General features: G+C 44.8%; 1 protein-coding gene across 1 annotated transcript in view; it reads left to right on the forward strand.

Annotated features, from left to right (window-relative positions):
- LOC310796368 (RAC-gamma serine/threonine-protein kinase-like) overlaps nucleotides 1-15,000 on the forward strand; it is a gene marked incomplete at both ends in the record, with an annotated part of 63,503 nt that overhangs the window by 10,498 nt on the left and 38,005 nt on the right. The window contains 4 exon segments of the mRNA XM_083658558.1: nucleotides 4,829-4,940; nucleotides 11,573-11,717; nucleotides 12,587-12,718; nucleotides 13,451-13,516. Coding sequence (XP_083514684.1) covers nucleotides 4,829-4,940; nucleotides 11,573-11,717; nucleotides 12,587-12,718; nucleotides 13,451-13,516 — 455 coding nt within the window.

The raw sequence follows: 15,000 nt of genomic DNA on the forward strand, positions 1-15,000 counted from the left end.
GGAGAGGAGAGGAGGATCAGTGTGCTGAACAGACAGGGAGGAGAGGAGAGGAGGATCAGTGTGCTGAACAGACAGGGAGGAGAGGAGAGGAGAGGAGGATCAGTGTGCTGAACAGACAGGGAGGAGAGGAGAGGATGAGGGAGGAGAGGAGAGGAGGATCAGTGTGCTGAACAGACAGGGAGGAGAGGAGAGGATGAGGGAGGAGAGGAGAGGAGGATCAGTACGCTGAACAGACAGGGAGGAGAGGAGAGGAGGATCAGTGTGCTGAACAGACAGGGAGGAGAGGAGAGGATGAGGGAGGAGAGGAGAGGAGGATCAGTGTGCTGAACAGACAGGGAGGAGAGGAGAGGATGAGGGAGGAGAGGAGAGGAGGATCAGTGTGCTGAACAGACAGGGAGGAGAGGAGAGGATGAGGGAGGAGAGGAGAGGAGGATCAGTGTGCTGAACAGACAGGGAGGAGAGGAGAGGATGAGGGAGGAGAGGAGAGGAGGATCAGTACGCTGAACAGACAGGGAGGAGAGGAGAGGAGGATCAGTGTGCTGAACAGACAGGGAGGAGAGGAGAGGATGAGGGAGGAGAGGAGAGGAGGATCAGTGTGCTGAACAGACAGGGAGGAGAGGAGAGGATGAGGGAGGAGAGGAGAGGAGGATCAGTGTGCTGAACAGACAGGGAGGCGGAGGCTGAGACAGGATTGGAGGATGAGGAAAAGGGGAGAGGAAAGAGTTTGCGAGGAGGACAAGCCAGGCCATACATCCGGCCCCGGCTGCTTGGCACAGCGCTGGCACTGCCACATCTGTTGCCCAAAGCTGGGAGGCCAGGTGGCGTGTGTGTGTGTGTGTGTGTGTGTGTGTGTGTGTGTGTGTGTGTGTGTGTGTGCTGCGCAGCGCGCGTGTGCGTGCGTGTGTGTGTGTGTACACACACACGTGCGTGTGTGTTTGTTTATTTGTGTGTGGACAACAGAAGTGGTCAGATGGAACAGAGATGGTACAGGCCTGTTCCCTGCAGAGCGACTCATACATACAAGCCTGTCGCTCTCTCCCCACCCCCCCCCCCCCCTCTCTCTGTCTCTCTGAACACAAAACACACACATATGTGCACCGACGTGTGCAAGCGCGCACACACACACACACATACACACATGCACGTATGCACACACACATACAACCCACTAAACTGCTACACAGACTTCACAAACAATTGCCTGCTGTGGCAAACAACCCAATTTCAGCTAACATTCAAACTTTAATATCACTCCTTGTGTGCGTGTGTGTGTGTGTGTGTGCACGTGTGCATGTGTGTGTGTGTGTGTGTGTGCACGTGTGCATGCGTGTGTGTGTGTGTGTGTGTGTGTGTGTGTGTGTGTGCCCGTGCGAGTGTGTTTTTTGGCATCAACCCTGCCATGACCTTGTTTTCTAGTGGCACAGCAGGCTGTGTTCACGAGGCAGGTAGAAACTTCTTTGTTTGTGTGTGTGTGCGTGCGTTGTGTGTGTGTGTGCGTGTGATGTGTGTGCACGCGTTGTGTGTGTGTGTGATGTGTGTGCACGCGTTGTGTGTGTGTGTGATGTGTGTGCACTCGTTGTGTGCGTGCACATGTTGTGTGCGTGTGATGTGTGTGTACGCGTGCACGCGTGCGTGTGCGAATTTACATTGAAAGTCTGCTGTGTGTACGACCTGAGCGGTGTTGTCATTAACCTTCCTGTCTATATTTAGGGCTGAGCCATGACGTGCTGTGCTGTGCCACACTTAAACCCAAAGTAATTGGAGGAAGAGAGAGGAGAGGACAGGAGGCGAGACAGAGGGAGAGGAAAGGAGACGAGGAGGAGAGGAGAGGAGAGGAGACGAGGAGGAGAGGAGAGGTGAGGTGGAGAGGTGAGAGAAGGTGAGAACAGGGAACAGGACAGTATAGAGCCCGACCAGCCAGCCGATATTATCAGCTGATATTGGCCTATCTCAGATAATCGGTAGGCTGATTGCCCTAAGGCTGAGGCTATACTTGATGTCATCAGTGATGATGCCATCAGTGATGTCATCAGTCTGAGGCTCACGAGAGAGGGAGAGGGAGAGAGACTGACGGAGAGGGAGAGAGACTGAGGGAGACATTGCGTGCGAGGCCGCGCAACGGCCGAGCTGTGTATGCGAGCTGCAGGGCCAGCTCGGCGAGTTGCAGGACGGATGAGCCCGCGCAGCGGGCCAGCCTAGGAATCGAGTGCCTAGTATAATAGCAACCTATGTCGCATTGTATATTTGTTCTAGTAGTGTTTTCTTTTTAGTTCTTTATCATTTTTAAATTCCCAGTGAAGTTGACTGTTTCAGTGCACTGATGTCATTTTGGAAAATACAGTGCACAAATGTGTTTATTTTGGTGATATATTATATAAACATTTATCAGCCGATATATCGATATCACATTTTTTACTCAAATATCGGCCCCAGACCCAAAACTCCAGTATGGGTGGGCCTGTAGAGGAGAGGAGAGTGAGAATGAGAATGATGAATGGAGGAGAGAGGAGGAGAGGAGGACATGGTAGAGAGGAGGAGAGAGGAGGAGAGGAGGACACGGTAGAGAGGAGGAGAGGAGGACACGGTAGAGAGGAGGAGAGGAGAACATGGTAGAGAGGAGGAGAGGAGGACATGGTAGGGAGGAGGAGAGGAGGACATGGTAGAGAGGAGGAGAGGAGGACATGGTAGAGAGGAGAGGAGGACATGGTAGAGAGGAGGAGAGGAGGACATGGTAGAGAGGAGGAGAGGAGGACATGGTAGAGAGGAGGAGAGGAGAACATGGTAGAGAGGAGGAGAGGAGAACATGGTAGAGAGGAGGAGAGGAGGACATGGTAGAGAGGAGGAGAGGAGGACATGGTAGAGAGGAGGAGAGGAGGACATGGTAGAGAGGAGGAGAGGAGAACATGGTAGAGAGGAGGAGAGGAGAACATGGTAGAGAGGAGGAGAGGAGGACATGGTAGAGAGGAGGAGAGGAGGACATGGTAGAGAGGAGAGGAGGACATGGTAGAGAGGAGGAGAGGAGGACATGGTAGAGAGGAGGAGAGGAGAACATGGTAGAGAGGAGGAGAGGAGGACATGGTAGAGAGGAGGAGAGGAGAACATGGTAGAGAGGAGGAGAGGAGGACATGGTAGAGAGGAGGAGAGGAGAACATGGTAGAGAGGAGGAGAGGAGAACATGGTAGAGAGGAGGAGAGGAGGACATGGTAGAGAGGAGGAGAGGAGAACATGGTAGAGAGGAGGAGAGGAGAACATGGTAGAGAGGAGGAGAGGAGAACATGGTAGAGAGGAGGAGAGGAGAACATGGTAGAGAGGAGGAGAGGAGAACATGGTAGGGGAGAAGAAGAGAGGGGAGAAGATGGATCATTACGCTCGGCCAACCCTCTTTCATATCGCCTCCATGTCCCCAATAAGCAGTGACACTCTGCTGTGGGACAATGAAGATGCATTCTCCCCCACCGTGAGCCCACAGCCCCATCTGGCTCTGTGTGTGTATGTCTCTGCATTAGTGCGTTTGTGTTTGTGTATGCTATCATACATGTGTGTAACAACGGCCTACTGTACTGTATTGCCCATTTGCACAGAAATGTGTATCTTCGGACATTAGCCAGGTGCATATGAGTTGCTGCTCCTTGCAGCAGGAAAGCACCTTCATCTGAATCGTGGCCTATTTTATCGCCTATTTTCAAACTCAAATATAAAAAGATGAGACATGTTTCCTTGGTGATGTAACAGCGACTATTGATAATATTGCATATGGGTTTCACTGGGCCACTGTAGTTGAAAGAATGTATTTTCATGTCAGCAAAGAGTAGCCTACATCCTTCTCCTACTGTTGTTCCTACATTTTCAGTGGGAAGTAACTGCTTTTCCTTCCTCATGTTCTTTCAAACTGAGTATTGTTGGTTAACCCCGCCTCCAATTTCAGCTTTCTTTTGACTTGGCCCGCCAAGGTTTCATCCATTTTTTCCTAATAAGGTTTTCTTGGGAGTTCTTCCTTGTGTGGACTCAGAGTCTAACATTGGTCATGCTCAAATGTACTGTTGTGTGTCTTGTGCTGTGTTTTGTTTCCCTCTATGCGTTATATCACATATAGTTCACTATATGATCAACACCACATATAGTTCACTAGATAAACACCACATATAGTTCACTATATGATCAACACCACATATTATAGTTCACTATATGATCAACACCACATATAGTTCACTATATGATCAACACCATATATAGTTCACTATATGATCAACACCATATATAGTTCACTAGATAAACACCACATATAGTTCACTATATGATCAACACCACATATAGTTCACTATATGGTCAACACCACATATAGTTCACTATAAAATTATGATCAACACCATATATAGTTCACTAGATAAACACCACATATAGTTCACTATATGATCAACACCACATATAGTTCACTATATGGTCAACACCACATATAGTTCACTATATGATCAACACCACATATAGTTCACTATATGGTCAACACCACATATAGTTCACTATATGATCAACACCACATATAGTTCACTATATGATCAACACCACATATAGTTCACTATATGGTCAACACCACATATAGTTCACTAGATAAACACCACATATAGTTCACTATATGATAAACACCACATATAATTCACTATATGGTCAACACCACATATAGTTCACTATATGGTCAACACCACATGGGGAATAGTGAGTGAGTGAATGAGTGAACTGCTCTTGTGTCATCAATGCCATCCCAATGGACAAACAGCAGTGTGCTTGTGTATTGACAGACAATCCTGTCTGTCCTTGTGTCTCGCTGTTGCAGAATGCCAGCTGATGAAGACAGAGAGGCCCAAGCCAAACACCTTCATCATCCGCTGTCTCCAGTGGACCACCGTCATCGAGAGGACTTTCCATGTGGACTCCCCCGATGAGAGGTCAGCCTGGACTCAATAGCCCATATCTTGCGAATTTCTGTGCAGTGGTAGCGTTAGGCAACTTATAGGTGTGTCCAAATCATGCTATTCTCCACAGCGCGCATTTGCGCGGGCGCAAGGGTGAAATGGGCTGGATTAAGTAGCTATATTATATGATGCACTGGCATGGTCAGGGTGTTAGATCCACACAACCAATCAGATTCCCCTCTTTCATTCCCTTTAATTCATTTGTGAATCGGACATATCCAAATTGTAGTGCTCATGATAGATAGGCATATCTACCAATAATACTCAGGCGGAGAAACCTGTTGTAAATGAACATACAATGTTGAAAAGCCACTTTTAGTGTCATGTAGTCATGTAGTCACAAATTATTGCTTTTATTTTGAAGGTCAAATCAGGTCAAGTTAGTAGCTGCGAGAGCTCATTGTTTTCACTCGAGTTTGCTGCGTTTCAGTTGCGTTCAGCAACTGTTGCTGTGACAAGTCGCCTATTGTGGTCCCTCGTCTGAGGTAGCCTAGTGTGGTCCCTCGTCTGAGGTAGTCATTAAGTGTGTGACCCCTAGTTTTTCAGTCGTCATAAAAAATCTGTAGGAACCAGTCGGTTAGTGTATACTCCCAGTCTTTTCATAATCTATGAAGGATTTTGAAAGTTGTCTAGTGTATCCTAGGCTTTAGTCGGGTTAAAATCAAATTATTAGCGGTGTCCACGTCAACGTACTCATTGTAAGTCAGTGGACAAAAGAGGATCTCACACACCTTTGTGGAAACAGCCATTTTTCATATCTGTCTTTAATAAAAGCTCTAGTCAAAGAGTTACATTAGATTAACTCGTCTTCAGCCAGAGCTCTATTCAAAGCCACAAGTTGATGTTTGGTCTTAGAACTGAGATGCGTTTGGAGAAACAGACTCTGGACGAAACAGCTTGGCTGCCCTCAAAGCTTCTCCATCAATGTAGACAGCCTGTAAACAGAGATGTCAGGTTTCAGATGAAAGATTGATATCTATAAGCTACGATAGCCACAGCTGCCAATTGAAGCCTGCACATTTTCAAAAAGTCAGCTTTCCACAACTTAAGAAAGAGCTTTGTTTGGGACTAGAGGAGCATGCATTTGAAAAGCATGAAAAATAATACCACAAGTTTTTAAAGATGTTCTGTCGACCTTAGGGTTCTTAAAGTTAGTTCAGTTTCAGCTCAAGTAAAATGAAAGATTATCAAAAGAAAGAAAACAAAAAATCATCTAAAATTTCAGTTCACAACGCAACCAAAAACAGCTTTCAAAGTTCAAAGTTCAATGTGAGTTTCACTTCCTATATTCTCCTGCAGTCATAATGCAGATGAGAAAATATCATGCAGCAAGGGTAAAGCAGGGGTGTGTGGAAGAGGATATATAGCGGGTGTGTGTGTGTGTGTGTGTGTGTGTGTGTGTGTGTGTGTGTGTGTGTGTGTGTGTGTGTGTGTGTGTGTGTGTGTGTGCGTGTGTGTGTGTGAGGGAGAGAGAGAGAGAAAGAGAGACAGTGAGAGACAGAGTAGAAAGGAGACCTTTCAAGTAGCGTCGGCATAAATTCTCCAGCTGCTCGGTTCCTTTCTGAGGAGCTGAGGTGTTTATCTCCAGAAAATGAACAGCTTTGCCCAGAAGACCACAGATGCTTCTGTGCGTCCTTTGAGTGTGTGTGTGTGTGTGTGTGTGTGTGTGTGTGTGTGTGTGTGTGTTGCAGCTGTCTGTCCAACTCTTTCAGGCTTATATGGTGCTTTCTAATAGTTTGCCACTAGATAATCAGATAAACAGAGACAGTCCCAAGTCAACATACGACCGCCTCTCCTTTGTAACAGAGAGGAGTTTGTTGCCAGAACATATTTATATCTGCAAATCTATGGATGTGAGCTGATGACTGTGAGCCCTGTGTGTGTGTGTGTGTGTGTGTGTGTGTGTGTGTGTGTGTGTGTGTGTGTGTGTGTGTGTGTGTGTGTGTGTGTGTGTGTGTGTGTGTGTGTGTGTGTGTGTGCGTGCGTGCGTGCGTGTGTGTGTGTGTGTTGCTGGTTGCTGGTTGCTGCTGTAGAGGAGATGTGCTAGAAGTGAGTGCATCATTGAAGTTTTAGGGGGTTGGAAAGTAGCATGTGCTGCACAACTGTGCGTGTGCGTGTGCGTGTGTGTGTGTGTGTGTGTGCGTGCGTGCGTGCGTGCGTGCGTGCGCGTGCGCGTGCGTGTGCGTGTGTGTGTGTTACTGTATCTGCTCTACTGTACCAGGCCTGGCTGGGCTCCAGCTATCACAGCTCCAGCCGGGAGGAGAGAGGGTGGCACGTGTTGGCACGGTGCCTGACTGTAGGCAGCACCATTATCTCTCATTAGCAGAAAAAACTCATTATACAAAAAAACCACTCGAACCGAGAGAGAGAGAGAGAGACACTCTAACCAAGAGAGAGAGAGAGAGAGAGAGACACTCTAACCAAGAGAGAGAGAGAGAGAGAGAGACACTCTAACCAAGAGAGAGAGAGAGCGTTTATCTGCTGCCTGACCTTCAGAGAGTTCCCCCACTGCTTTTTATGTACTACGTACGCACGCACACACATGCATGCACACACACACACACACACATACACACGCTCGCGCGTACACACACACACACTCGCATGCATGGCACAAATGGATGGAGTGTTCCATTGTTGTAGATGCAATGTAACTTGAGTTTGCCCTTGTGTTGGAGTGTGTAGGGTACGTTCACAAGTCTTTGCAGTAGAAAGGATTCAGATCTTAAAAACACACTCCTCTCTTTAGGTTTGGATGGGATGTTTCTTTCAGATCCCTCAAGGAAACATATGGGCGCCTAACTCAAAACAAAACAAAAGACATAGGGGTGATGGTTTCTTTATGATGATCTCCTCACTGCATATACGCTAGGTAAGTGTATTTGAAAGCACAGTCTGCTAAATCCCCACTCGCCTTTCCCCCGATGTCTTGAGGGTTTATGAACATGTGAATGTTGTCCTTGGTTCACCTCGTTTCTAGATATAACCTGAACATGAGTATGTGGCACAAGCTTCAGACTGTTTGAGAGAAGAGAGCTCTGGAGAGGTTCAACTGACTTTTCCACATAAGTAGTGGAGGAATACCTTATAGATATCAACAGGCACGTGACTTTTCGTGACGTAATTTGCCCCGTAAGTAAGTTCCATTTTCTCCATAGACATTTCGATAAATCCAAATATAACGAGTTTTAATAAAATAGAGATATGTCAAAGTTCTGTTCTACTTTACTCCACAGCCTTGTCTCGTCTTGTCTCGTCTCGTCTCCTCAGGAGTTTCTCTCAGAGCAGAGGGAAGCTTGGTCCTGTGTATGAGCCATAATATTCGTCATAATTAAATACACACATGTGCCCATAGATCCTGATGCATGGGTGGCCTTCTGCTACAGATGACGACTACACACACACACACACACACACACACACACACACACACACACTCGCTCAACAGATGTTGAACAACATCGCTAATGGAAAGTCAATGGGGAGGAACAGCGTTAGCTAACAACAATGTATTGCCCCATCCAATGCATGTGTGTGTGTCTGTCTGCACACACACACACACACACACACACACACACACACAGACTGGTAGGCATTAGTTCTGCTCGATGATCCTTGCTCAGTCAGTAGCTTCTGTAGCTGAGCGTGTTTCCTCTCTGTTGAGCTCAGAGCTGTTTGTGTTCATTGAAATCACTTTAGTGCTTTTTAAAACCCAGTTAAGTAAGTGCACTCCCCATCTTGATGGAAAAGCCATGGCCCGTGACAAATGTTGTCCGTGACTTCTGTGTGTGTCATGTTTTGTTACTGAGGTTGGATTGATACTTCTGTGTGTGTCATGTTTTGTTACTGAGGTTGGAGGTTGGATTCCGTTACTTCTGTGTGTGTCATGTTTTGTTACTGAGGTTGGATTGATACTTCTGTGTGTGTCATGTTTTGTTACTGAGGTTGGATTGATACTTCTGTGTGTGTCATGTTTTGTTACTGAGGTTGGATTCTGTGACTTCTGTGTGTGCCATGTTTTGTTACTGAGGTTGGATTCCGTTACTTCTGTGTCATGTTTTGTTACTGAGGTTGGATTCCGTGACTTCTGTGTGTCATGTTTTGTTACTGAGGTTGGATTCCGTGACTTCTGTGTGTCATGTTTTGGTACTGAGGTTGGATTCCGTGACTTCTGTGTGTCATGTTTTGTTACTGAGGTTGGATTCCGTTACTTCTGTGTGTCATGTTTTGGTACTGAGGTTGGATTCCGTGACTTCTGTGTGTGTCATGTTTTGTTACTGAGGTTGGATTCCGTTACTTCTGTGTATGCCATGTTTTGTTACTGAGGTTGGATTCGCACATTAAGTTATAACAGAGCCCACAGCCGCATTTGACATATCAGCGACTTCAACTTTCTCACACTACGGCCATGTTCACATTACAGGCAAATCCAATTTGCTGCTGAAGTCATTAATCATCATTATCTTGATTGGTTTCCCAAATCTGATTTGGGAGTGTGTCCACACTCTGACTGCCACAAATCTGATTTGGGCAAGTCGGATCTGTGTGTCCAGACCTCCATGGTGACACAAATCAGACTTGGAGCATCCAGACTCATAAAACCAATCTGGATAGAATCATTAATAGGTCACTAAAGTTCACAAATCAGATTTGGCCTCCTAGTCTGAACATGGCCTAAGAATGTCATGAATTGGGAGGAATAGATCCTGTGTGTGTCCATCAGTGTCCAGTGAGTTCGGGCCTCTCGGCACAATTCATAGAAAAAATCTCAATATTCAATTTGAAAATGAGCGGTGGGGTGCTCAAAATTAAACATGGTATTCTGGGGCTGGTTGCACAAAGCACCTTAAATTAAGATTTTCCTTAGAGTCCAAGTTGAGGTGTCCATAAAATGAAACTGGTTGAACAAAACACCCTTAAAGTCCCTGGAAACCAGAAATATTTCTTTATTATTTAGCATTTTGAGTTCATCACATCACAGGACCCTATGTTAATAAGCCACCAGCCAAATTTGAACGATGATGAACGTCGCAAAGTATATAAATTTAGGTTTGACAGTCTGGCAAAACTCATGAGAAAATCATTATTTTTTAGAGTGTATTTCTCCCGCGGACTGTGTGGGCGTGTCCTTTCTGCAGCAGGTTTTCCGAGAGAGAGAGAGCGGGAGACAGAGGGGGGAGGGAAACGGAGAAAGAGATCAAGTTACACAGCACTCGCGAGTGTGTGTGTGTGTGTGTGTGTGTGTGTGTGTGTGTGTGTGTGTGTGTGTGTGTGTGTGTGTGTGTGTGTGTGTGTGTGTGTGAGAGAGAGAAAGAGAGAGTAACCTGCGTGTCTCTCGCTCTCTCTCACTAGTCCAGAGAGAGAGAGAGAGAGAGAGAGAGAGAGAGAGAGAGAGAGAGAGAGAGAGAGAGAGGCACGACGGCACACAGAGTGGGAGGGAGACGGACAGGCTCCCTCGCTGTCCGTCTCCCTCCCACTCTGTGTGCCGTCTCTCTCTCTCTCTCTCTCTCTCTCTCTCTCTCTCTCTCTCTCACTAGGAGAGAGAGAGAGAGAGAGGGAGAGGGAGAGGGAGAGGGAGAGGGAGAGAAGCATAGCGCTCGCACACAGAGTGGGAGGCAGACGGACAGCGAGGGAGCGCTGTCACTGGGGGCAAAGAACGGACAAAAGCAGGGTGGGTGCGGATTGCGTGCGTGTACAAAGGTTATATAGAGCTTATGACGTCATAAGCTCCTGCGTTTTAGCACCTCGCGCACTGCTGTCTTCAATGAGGAAGTACTTTGTAGAATCTTGTAGAAAAGTGGCGATTTTAAGGCTTTGGGTTGAAAGTAATGTATAATAATTTCGGAGGCACAAAATTACTAACATAAGACCCTAAATAACATAGTTAGAACGTTTTTGTGGATTTTGGTTTCCAGGGACTTTAAATCTTCTCCTTAAGGTTAAACATTTGAAGGAAAATGTAAGCACAGGATTTAAGGGTGTTTTGTGCAACCAGTTTTATTTTATGGACATCTTAACTCAGATTTTAAAGGCCAAATTATACTCTACGTTAAAGATGGAGAAGGACAGAGCCTTCTGTCCGTACTCTGTGTTCATTTTGTGCGTCATCTGAAAGCTTACGGATACGCATGAAACGCAGCAAAACCACACACACACTCATTTGCATTTGACTCTCTACTGCCCACTGGTGAATGTATTGCTTCATGACACCAACGTGAAAGACGCATGGAAGTATGTGGGCAGTGACGATAATAACGTTTGAAACGGACGCATCTAATTATGTATGAAAATGGAGTATAAATGAGCCAGAAAATCTTAACTTACGGTGCTTTGTGCAACCGGCCCCTGGTGCTAAGCCCATCTTTTGGCCCATACATTGAATTGCACATTGTAAAATGAATTGTATTCCAACAGAGCAAATCTTTACTCGCCAACACTATTGACAAATCTGTGTGTGTAAATTGTATTGCATGGGTCATAATCCAGTCAGTGAAAGTCATGGATGGTATTTTTTATTTGGTATTTGGTATTTTCAAACAGTCCCATCATTAGAGCAGTGGTGCTCGTGCATCCCTCAACTTTGTGTTGTGTGATGATGACTCCAGAGACGAGTGGACGGAGGCCATCCAGATGGTGGCGGACAAGCTGCAGAGACAAGAGGAGGAGAGGATCCAGTGCAGCCCCACCTCCCACATCGACAACATGGCCGAGGAGGAGATGGACATCTCCACCACACACCACAAACGCAAGGTAACACGCACACACACACACACACACACACACACACACACACACACACACACACACACACACACACACACACACACACACACACACACACACACACTTAATTAGTTTTTGACTACCGTAATAGTAATCGGCTTTTTTGTCAGTTAATCCAGTGGTTTTCAAAGTGGGCGGGGCCGGAGGCCTCAACAAATTAATGGGAATACTTAAAAAAAACCTTCTTTATGGGGAAGGAAATGCTTCCGTTATATTTATACTACACTGTAATAAATAAAGAATATAATATATATTTTTATTTTATTTTATTATATTTAGTGTCAACAAATATATTCAAATAATTTCCTTCCACATAAAAATCATATTTGCCATGCCCATCTGTCTAATTGCTTGCCAGTCATCATCACATTCATTGTCATTTCCCTCTGGTGTGGGTAATACAGTAGTCTGACTCTGGAACAATGTTTATCATGGAGAACAGACAAGAAAAGATTTGACATACAAATGTAATTCTTCATTTTTATAATATTGTCAATAGGTTTTTAAAGCCATCTTGCAATAAGGGGGCTCATGCTATTTGGGGGGCCTTGGCATGGAAAAGTTTGTGAACCCCTGGTTAATCAATTAGTCCACATAGTCCCACATTGTTGTTATCCCGCAAATAAAAGCATTTGTGCAAAAATAACTTTTGTAGATGTAGTCGTTATGAAAGGCTGATATTCTTATGTGAATGTTGTCCAGGAAATATCAACTAAAACATCAGCTAAATAAAGACTTTCCAAGATCAATAACAACTGATAAGGAAACTGATCGACTGGGAGGAAACAGCCATAGATGGATGATTGAGATTGTTCTCTGTGTTTGCCCTCCGCCAGACGATGAGTGACTTTGACTACCTGAAGCTGCTCGGCAAGGGGACCTTTGGTAAAGTGATCCTGGTGCGAGAGAAGGCCAGCGGGAAGTACTACGCCATGAAGATCCTCAAGAAGGAAGTCATCATAGCCAAGGTGAGTCAGTCCGGCACTGCTTGTTCATTAGCACAGAGTGTGTTGCAGATGTAGATTGTATTAGACTGATCAGATATTCCATTATGTTTTATCTATCTATCTATCTATCTATCTATCTATCTATCTATCTATCTATCTATCTATCTATCTATCTATCTATCTATCTATCTATCATCTATCTATCTATCTATCTATCTATCTATCTATCTATCTATCATCTATCTATCTATATATACTGTATATATAAATATATCTATATATATATCATCTACCATCTATCTATCATCTATCTATCATCTATCTATCTATCATCTATCTATAATCTATCTATCTATCATCTATCTATCTATCTATCTATCTATCTATCTATCTATCTATCTATCTATCTATCTATCATCTATCTATCTATCTATCTATCATCTATCTATATATACTGTATATATAAATATATCTATATATATATCATCTACCATCTATCTATCATCTATCTATCATCTATCTATCTATCATCTATCTATAATCTATCTATCTATCATCTATCTATCTATCTATCTATCTATCTATCTATCTATCTATCTATCTATCATGTATCTATCTATCTATCTACAGTATCTATCTATCTATCTATCTATCTAATTTGCTCCTGTACTTTTGCTGTATTATTTTATTATATAATATATAGAATACTTTTCATTGGATTGAGGTGTTTTGACCGCGTCGGTGTCCCTACAGGATGAGGTGGCTCACACACTCACAGAGAGCAGAGTGCTAAAGAACACCAGACATCCTTTTCTCACCGTGAGTATCCTGCGTGCACCACAACACGTGTGAACTATCCTGCGTGCACCACAACACTTGTGAACTATCCTGCGTGCACCACAACACGTGTGAACTATCCTGCGTGCACCACAACACGTGTGAACTATCCTGCGTGCACCACAACACGTGTGAACTATCCTGCGTGCACCACAACACGTGTGAACTCAGACCTATGTGGCTGCGCCTGTGTAGTGTCACGCACAGACATCTGAACTGTCCTACATGAACAGCACCTACATCTGTTAGCCTTGTCTACATGAACATCACCTACATCTGTTAGCCTTGTCTACATTAACACATTCACTGCCAGACGTTTTTTTTTTACTGTAGTTAGCTTCTGCCAGAGGGTTTTTTTGAGGATTCTGGCTCATCTTTCAAGACCCGAGGATTCTTTTCTGCTAAGATTTTGTGAACACACAATATCTCAAAAGAACTAATAGAATGTGTGCTTTCTCTGTCTAAAAGAGTTAGTTTGTAGAGTTAGTAGTTATGTAAGCATTAGCAGTTGAATACAGCATGGTTTTAGCGTCAGAAAAATTATTCAGAGATAAACGGCTTTTTGTGAAATTCGATAGAACAGTCACTTTAACCATTCATTTTTGGCATCAGTAAGACGTCAGACATCTAAACAATAGTTTTGAACAGTAATTTCCTCCATAACAGCAGGAAACCCCCCTCTGCTTCCAACTCCTCCCTCCGTGGGCGTTCTTCTTGGCTGCAGCGGCCGTCACAAGCTTGTCACCAGTCTCACTGCTTTGCTGCTGCTGCTGCCTGTCTGCGCGGCCGCTGTTTGAGGAAGTCTGGATGGACTCGCTCGCTTCTTGGAGTTTTGGTTGAGAGAAGCTTTTGCGATTCTGGTCATATTTATGCTGCGTGTTTCAAAGTGTGTTCCACCTGTAATCTATTATGCAAATTTGCAATCCCGCATCGCCAGCAATCAGCGCGAAAACGAAAGCGTTGTCCCCCATCCATTTTCATGAGAATGGCTGCTGGATGGACAGTGGACACTATTACATTTTTGCTGTGAAGTGCTTGCCTTCCTCTAGTCAGGAGAGCACTGTCGCCACTTAGTGGCTCGGTGGAATGGGTTGTAAACGTTCGGTGGCTCCAATAATTATATAAGAGATGTAAAAGGGTTAGATGCACATCCCACGGTCAAAAAAAAAAGTAATCATTTTTTTGACGTATTAATACGTCATTGGCAGTCAACCGTTGGATTATTTTTGACGTATTAATACGTCATTGGCAGTGAACGTGTTAACAGCACCTACATATGTTAGCCTTGCCTACATGAACAGCACCTACATCTGTTAGCCTTGTCTACATGAACAGCACCTACATCTGTTAGCCTTGCCTACATGAACAGCACCTACATCTGTTAGCCTTGCCTACATGAACAGCACCTACATCTGTTAGCCTTGTCTACATGAACAGCACCTACATCTGTTAGCCTTGTCTACATG

Source organism: Poromitra crassiceps, assembly GCF_964638095.1.
Source record: "Poromitra crassiceps genome assembly, chromosome: 22".
In the NCBI taxonomy this organism is placed as follows: domain Eukaryota; kingdom Metazoa; phylum Chordata; class Actinopteri; order Beryciformes; family Melamphaidae; genus Poromitra; species Poromitra crassiceps.